This window comes from Plecotus auritus (genome assembly GCF_963455305.1).
Source record: "Plecotus auritus genome assembly, chromosome: 7".
NCBI lineage: Eukaryota > Metazoa > Chordata > Mammalia > Chiroptera > Vespertilionidae > Plecotus > Plecotus auritus.
The window spans coordinates 163,064,909-163,072,549 of NC_137774.1; the positions used below are offsets into that span (position 1 = coordinate 163,064,909).

Below are 7,641 nucleotides of genomic sequence, written 5' to 3' on the forward strand. Positions count from 1 at the left end.
CATGTTTCTTGTTAGAACATCATGGGAAAGTTGCCCAAATAGTACTAAATTCACCAAGAGGGTGAAAATATACAACTCAGGTCCTCTGTTTTCAAAGAACATTGAAAAGAGGCAGATACAGGGAAAGCTCTGTCTCCTTTTATGTAGATCAAGCGTATCAGACTCAAAGGCTAACACAGGCCAAATAAACAAGGCATGCGGTCCACGGGCCACGAGTTTGACATGCTTGATGTAGCTAGTGATGTTTATACATGAACTGCAGTGCTGTAGCTTTGTGATGGGAAAACCATGGTTAGAACATTTTGGGGGAACAAAGCAAGACTTATATGTACCTCTGGTCACGAAGTAGGCTGAGAAAGAGCTCAGGGTCCCTGCAGCTAATGAGGGTATTTCCTGCTTAGGAAAACATCTTTGTAAGAATGCCCTGTAAACTCCGCCCCTTTCCAACACTGCAGATGTGAGGCTGGGCGTGGGAATAGCCCCGTGGGTGACCAGGAGGTGGAGAGCTCCTGACTCCTAAGCCCTTCAGTATTTAGTACACTTTCAATTTTTAAATCTGGAACTCTGTCAAAGTCCTGGGAACACGAGTCTGGGAAACGTGTGTGTGTGGAGAGGCGGTGGGAGGATTAGAAATCTAACACACCTTGGGCATCTACTGCACTCCAGACATTATCTGATGCCAGATATTCACATATATTAACTTACTTAATCTTTACGACTCTGTAAGATATAGCATGCCCATTTTGCAAATGAGGAAATTAAGCTTTAGAGACATTATGTAATTTGCCTGTGATTCCCTCCTACCAGAACTAGTATAGGTTTGCATTCATCTTGTGGGATGAATGCAAACCTCTGGGAATTCCTGTGGTTAGTGTCCTGCTTGAGACTAAGCATTTAGATAGTCTCTGTGGTGTCTGGGATGGTGCTTGAAAATCAAGGCTACATTGAAAATGAGGGCAATTCCCTCGCATTTTGAAGTCGTGAATTAATTTTTCTCAGGTGCATAGTGAGGCAGACACAGTAAAAACCTCTGCCCTATGTTGAAGGAAGCTCTCACTCCCGATGGCCTCCCTCCCCTCTTGCTTCAGGCTCAATGTGGTCATCTCCCCTGCCTGGTGGTGGGGCCACATATCTTCAGGTAGAAGACAGTGAGCCAGGCACCTGGATATTTGGGTTGCTCCCCTGTCTTTATCACCCTAGTAATCAGTCATGTGGCTTTGGAGGGGATTCCAATATGCCAGGAATTGAAGTCAGGTATCTGGTTATCAGGTACATGTTCACATCTTCCTGCAAAGACACACCGGCACCTACATACACATAGTACATGCCAGCTATTGATGAGATGAAGACCACAAGCTCTGGATCCATTCTGGTAGGGCTTGATTCTTATCGTATCGCCTACAGCTTTGTAACCTTGGCAAGTAACTCACCTCCTTATGGTTCAGTTTTATCACCTGTAAAATGGATTTAATAATCATACCCATGTCATAGGGTTGCTGAGAGAATAATACAGATGATGACCAGCACGTAGCATACAATAAATAATTTTATTGCTATTGTTATTGATGTGTTCTCTCACATGCTTATTGAAAGATGAAAAGAAATACCATATGTAAGAGCTCTTTATTTAGTATCTTAAATGTTATTAGCAAAACAGGAGTTAAATACCCTTTGCGCCAGCATGGATGGACCTGGAGAACATTAGTGACATAAGCCAGTCAGAGAAAGACAAGTAGCATATGATTTCACTGACATGTGGAATTTAATGAACAAAGTGAACCACCAAGCAAAATAGAGACAGACTCATGGATAGAGAATACAACTTGGGGGTGTGGGGGTAGGTTGGGGGAGGGGATGGAGGGATTGAGAAAAAAAGAAAAAAAAGAGAATTCATGGACATGGACAACGGTGGGGTGATGGCGGCAGTGGAGAGGGAATGGTGGAGGTGGAAGAGGGCATAGAGAGGATAATTGGTGATGAAAAAATAAAGTAAAATAAATTTTAAAAATTAAAGGGATGATTTAAAGGTTACATGGGGGATCTCTATGGAACTTGGTTATTTTGGATATGGAAGGAATATATGACATGATAACACCTGGATGAAACATGTAGGCTAGAGAGGGGAATTACCTAGTTGGAAAATGAAATTCCCTCAGGTGCTTTATTAAAGCCTTTAGGCTCCTAAAGCCGATGGCTCACCCATTTTGACAACCACTTCTCTCTGCTCTTCCTTCTGGAGCCCTAAGGCTTTAAACATATTTAGCTGATTTGTTCTACCTACATAGCATGTTTATTTTCCCCTTCAAAGTTATTTGTCTAACCGGGCATAATGGTTTGGAATCATCTGTTTCTGTGGTTGTTTAGCATCTGTCAGCACTTTCACTATGAAATCATATTTTCAGTGGCTTATAATCCTGCTGCCGAAGTTTGTGGCACGCTGTGACTTGGCATGGCCACCTTTAGCTCTGCAGCAATTACAAATAAATAAAATTTCAGAGAATTTTTACCTGCTTATTGAAAAGGATACTATTTTTCCAGTTTTATTTTTCTGGGGCTTAATAGCTAAGTAGTCAAATTCTTGCCAAGGTATAATTATTATAATGATCATTTAGTTCAAATCTAAGACTCCAATGGCTTACTTCAAGATTTATAAAATGATTGTTAGTCAAATTTTCATACAGAAGAACGAGCAGTTACATATTTGTTCTGTTTACAGATCCTAGGATTAAATGGTTTAAATATATCAGTTAGTAGAATTAGTATTGATTGCACTTCATAAATTTACTGTCATTCACATATATTAATATATTTGCTTAATTATTATTACTAATGATATTCCCATGGTAATTAAAAAATGATGACTAGACTTAAATATTAGATGTTACATTTAGATAGTTTGTAATGATTAATTTCATGTGATTAAACAAACACATACTTTTAAAGTACTGTAAAATACCTGTTTAGAGCAGGGTTTATCAACCGTGGTATTACTGACATTTTTGGTACAGATAACTCTTTGTTGTGAGGGGTTGCCCTGTGCATTATAGGATATTAGCAGAATCCCTGACCTTTACCTACTAGATGCCTCGAACACCTCCCCAGTTGGGATAACCAAAAATGTCTCCAGATATTGGCAAATCACCCCCCTGGGAGTAAAATCACCCCTGGTTAAGAATCATTACCTTAGAATATTTATTTTGTATTGAAACATCTATAATACTATCATATTCAACTGTTTAACTTCTTCCAATTAAATTAAGTGGAGGTATAAAAACACATGGCACAACAGGTTGAAGATTTTATGGGGTCAACAAATGAGATAATTTCTGATAGTGCTTCGCTTTTATAATATGTTAAGAAAAGCTAAATTATTGAGGAAGTTAGTTTGGGGACATAGATTTAGTCACTTTGATATATTAACATTGCATTTAGAAAGTTACTGTCTTCATGTATCAGTGCTCATGTTTGTAACACTAATTCACCAAAGCAAAGTTATCCTCTTAGTTTCATCTCAGTAGTTATATGAGGGTCATTTATAATATTAGCCTTCCCGAGGAGTACAAGGATGGGTGCAGACACAACTTTTGTCCTGAAGAAATTTATAATCTGGAAGAGAAGGGGAAATAATATACTGCTTTTTGAGATGGATGTTATCAGATGTGCAGATAAAGTATCCTGGGCAGAGTGGACTTAACAAGACTTCACAAGAAGCTAATGAAGCTTAAACTCCAAGGCTGCTCAATGCCAGAGCCTCCTTCCAAAGCCTACATCTGTATTTGTAAATCTGTACTCTTTTTCTTAAAGAGCCCTTTTCCCCAATTTGTATGTTTATGGCCCCACAAGACCTGGATCTGTCCCTGATTATGGGGTTTCCAAGCGTGGAGAGGAAGTGAGCCTTTGGTTAGGGATAAATGCATTAAAGAGGATCTTTGAAGGGTGGCCAACCACATGTCTTTCATGGCCTGTGTGGCTTTGGATACTCTTTCCTGCACTTCAGAAGGGTAGATTGAATCGCAGGAAGCTGGACTTAGCCATGACTCTGGTGCGCAGCCCCTTTCATTTCTCCACACACATGGAGAACTCACGCCACCTGGCAGGAGTGGGGAGTACCCTCTGTCCTGTGATTTCCAATGGGGTTTGGACTGTGGCACAGAAGGTTGAAGAGAGGATTTTGGGATAATCCTATCTAATAAAGAGGGAATATGCTAACTGACTGCCATGCCCTCAAAGATGGCGGTGCCCACAGCCACAAAATGGTGGCGCCCAGTCCTCTCACCCCCCCTCCCCGGGGTGCCTGCCTCCAGAGTCCCCCAATCCCCTCAGCCCTCCAGCTACCCAGGGCTGGCCCAAGGTGCAGGCAAGCCTTGGATGGCGGCTGTCCAGCCGCCCAGGGCCACCCGAGGCTCAGGTAACCAGGGCCAGCCGAGGCTTGTGCTGCTGGCAGTGGCAGCAGCAGAGGTGTGATGGAGGCGTCGCCTTCCCCTGATCGCTGGGGTAGCTTCCTGCTTCTGAGGGCTCCTGGACAGTGAGGGGGGCAGGCCAGGCTGAGGGACCCCCCCTCCAGTGCATGAATTTTCATGCACCGGGCCTTTAGTAATAATAATAATGAGATAGTAGTAAGGATTGGTTTTGGCTGTCTGATTAAAAGGGACACGTGCCTCTTGCCAAAGGCAAGCTCTGAGGAAACATGGGGCGGGGTGGGGGGGGGCGTGGAGGGGCGGGGTTTAAGAGCACAAAATGTGGTAGGGAAGTAAAGGAGAAAGGGTGAAGGGCAATGGAATTGACAGAAAGGAGAGGGAGGAAGCAGTGGGAGGCTCATGGTCATGGTACATGGGCAGGGGTTACTGTCACAGACGGGACAAGAGGCCAGTGGGGAAAACCTGGGTAAGCCTGGGCATCTTGTCATATCCTCTGGAAACCTACAGTTGCTTCTTCTTCCCATCTAGGGATTGACTGACTCCAGGGAGAATTTCCCTCATTTTACCAAACCCATCTCTTTTTGGAACAACCTTCATAATGCTGCCATTTGGCTCTGCACTGTTTGGGTTACTTAAATTAGAAATTCACCAGTATTTTTTCCTGTATGAATTTTTTTATAGCTCTAAGAGATCCTCGGTTTTACTCCTGTCCCATCTACAAGAAGCCGGTCCGAACGGACTTGAATTACATCGCTGCTGTGGACCTCAGGACGGCCCAGACTCCTGAACACTGGGTGCTCCGTGGGGTCGCCCTTCTCTGTGATGTCAAGTAATATGGGGCATGTCCCCCACCCAGTACTTTGGAAAATGCAGCATACAGATGACCATACCTTTATCTTCTATGAGCAATGAACACTGTGTAAATCTGGTTGATCATGATTAATGAGCTGCATAGGTTTTCCTTCTCCTCAGTCGGATGCTTAATTACATTTAACCGGTTTCATCGTTAATGACCGATCACTGTGTTTGCTGAAAAGTTACTTGGAGATTTAAAAGTAAAATTTACAACTTCCTAATGAAGCGTGGCCCTCAAATCCACAGTAATACATTTTCTTCCTCTTTCAAGTCTAAGGGCTGACTAGGTTGAGCAGACAGTATTTTCCTAGAAAGGATTATTCTTCTGTTAATGTGCTTCTGGTGACAGCCCTGCTCTCTAAGGTGACATGGCAAGTTTGTGCTGATTTTGCTTTATTTGGCTTTTTGCATTTAGGTCAGGTTAAGAGATTTATGTTCATGGCTCAAGCAGCCAATTAAAAAAAGATCCTTTAAAAAATAGAAGGAAATAGAAGACTGGGATAAGAATGTGATTGGATGAATAGACAATTCATGTAATCCTAAAGAATTAACATATAGAATCATGTTCAACCCCACTGATAATTAATAATGAGATACTAATTGATATCTGTTATAAGAAAAAAATGAAAGCTAGAAGTAAATTGTGGTGATGTCTTTGTCAAATAACTCAATCAAGACTCCTAGAGCAATGTAAATTGACCCATCCTTTTTGTAAAATAATTAACTAAGCTCAGAGCCATAAAAAGGTTCACTGGCTTTGATTCTTATTTCCTCTCCTGGAAATCTATACTAAGGAAACCATTTAAAAGACCTAACAAATTCATGTGCAAAAATGTATTCAATAACAGAAATAAATGAAAAATACCCTAAATGTTCAATAATAAGGCCATGTTTAAGGAAATTAGGAGATATTAGGCAGCCATGAACAGCAATATTAAACATCTAATAATATGGAAATGGTAAGCACATATTAACTAAAAGATAGTTAACAAAATATTGAGTACTGTGATTATAACTGTAAAATGTATTTAGACAATAACATGGAAAAAAACAGATGTGATGCATGGTAAAGGTTTCTGTTGACTTAAACATATACTGATTGGAAGAAAAAAATAGGGAAAAGATAAAAGTCTTAGATGGTGTATGGGGACTTCACATGGGCTTTCATTATTAAAGAAAATACTATTTAAGGAACTTCTCATATATTTTTTATTTCAAATTCAGTTCAATGCATAAATTATAAACCACTTCATTTATAACCTGTTGACTAGAAAACTTGGTCAGTATTAAATTAGAATTGTGTTTTACAAATGTTAACTTTAGATCTGCATTACTTCTTTCTACATAGGGATAGAGGATTATAGGGACACAGGTGTAGGTTCCTCTCACTAGGCTCTGTTCTGTATTAAGTATGAGTTTATGCTAATTATGATGAGTTAGACCTGAGTGGTTCATGTGGCTCCTACCCATCTTCTACCTTGACCCCCAAATCGCTGATTTGATCCTCTGCTTCACCCAACCTACTGTTTATTCCTTCCAGTGTATGCTTTATTCCAACTATTGTATTCTCCATTTCAGATTAATCCTTTTTTTATGGACTCCTACCCATCTTGGATGATGCTGTTTTTATTTGAGCAGTGTTGCTGTTTCTTGTCTGAGTTAATATATCAGTTTGTTTTTGTAGATTGTGGTCAAGCCATCACTTTATTTTGAAGAACATATAATGAAAATGTGAAAATAATGATAATAAAAATTTTAAATGAATGTCTGAATTGAGAGTGGTACTTATTAGAAAGGGGTAAATCCCATTAAATATCCAGAATTAAGCTTTCACAACTTGATTTTATGTTAAATAACTTGAAATTGCATAATTTATATAATTTTATGATATACACCATGAAAATAACTAAAAATTTTTGGAACTGTTCAACAAGGAATGTCTCTTAAACAGTGAAGAGCCAATGAAGCCCCTTTCTGCTTCACCTTCACTTCCATCCTCCACTTCCCACCCACTGAATGGCATTCTGCATATTACTGAATCAGGGGCAAGGGAGGACCCATTGACTGAATCTGCCAGGTGATGGGGAGAGTCACTGACTGGCCTGGATATGGAGAAAACAACATCAAGGGACTTGGTACCATTGTAGAGTGATAGTGCAGTCTTTTTCATATGTCTTAATATTGATTTATCACATTTATTTTGCACCTCCTGTGTGTTGGGTACTCAAGTGCACTGGTGGAATGATGGTGGGGAAAAAAATGATCACAGTCCCTGATTTCTTGGAATGCAAATCAGAAGAACAGACACAGAAAATAAGCAACTATTCAGGTGTGTAATTTTTTATAATCTCATATTATGATTGCATAA

The 7,641-nt window shown here is 40.2% G+C and overlaps 1 protein-coding gene across 1 annotated transcript in view; it reads left to right on the forward strand.

The window, feature by feature from the left end:
* DNAH5 (dynein axonemal heavy chain 5) overlaps positions 1 to 7,035 on the forward strand; it is a gene marked incomplete at its 5' end in the record, with an annotated part of 198,001 nt that extends 190,966 nt beyond the window's left edge. The window contains one exon of the mRNA XM_080679156.1: positions 5,100 to 7,035. Within this exon, the coding sequence (XP_080535282.1) occupies positions 5,100 to 5,251 (152 nt within the window). The 3' untranslated portion in view covers positions 5,252 to 7,035. The remainder of the gene's footprint in view (positions 1 to 5,099) is intronic.
* Positions 7,036 to 7,641: the final 606 nt, after the last annotated feature.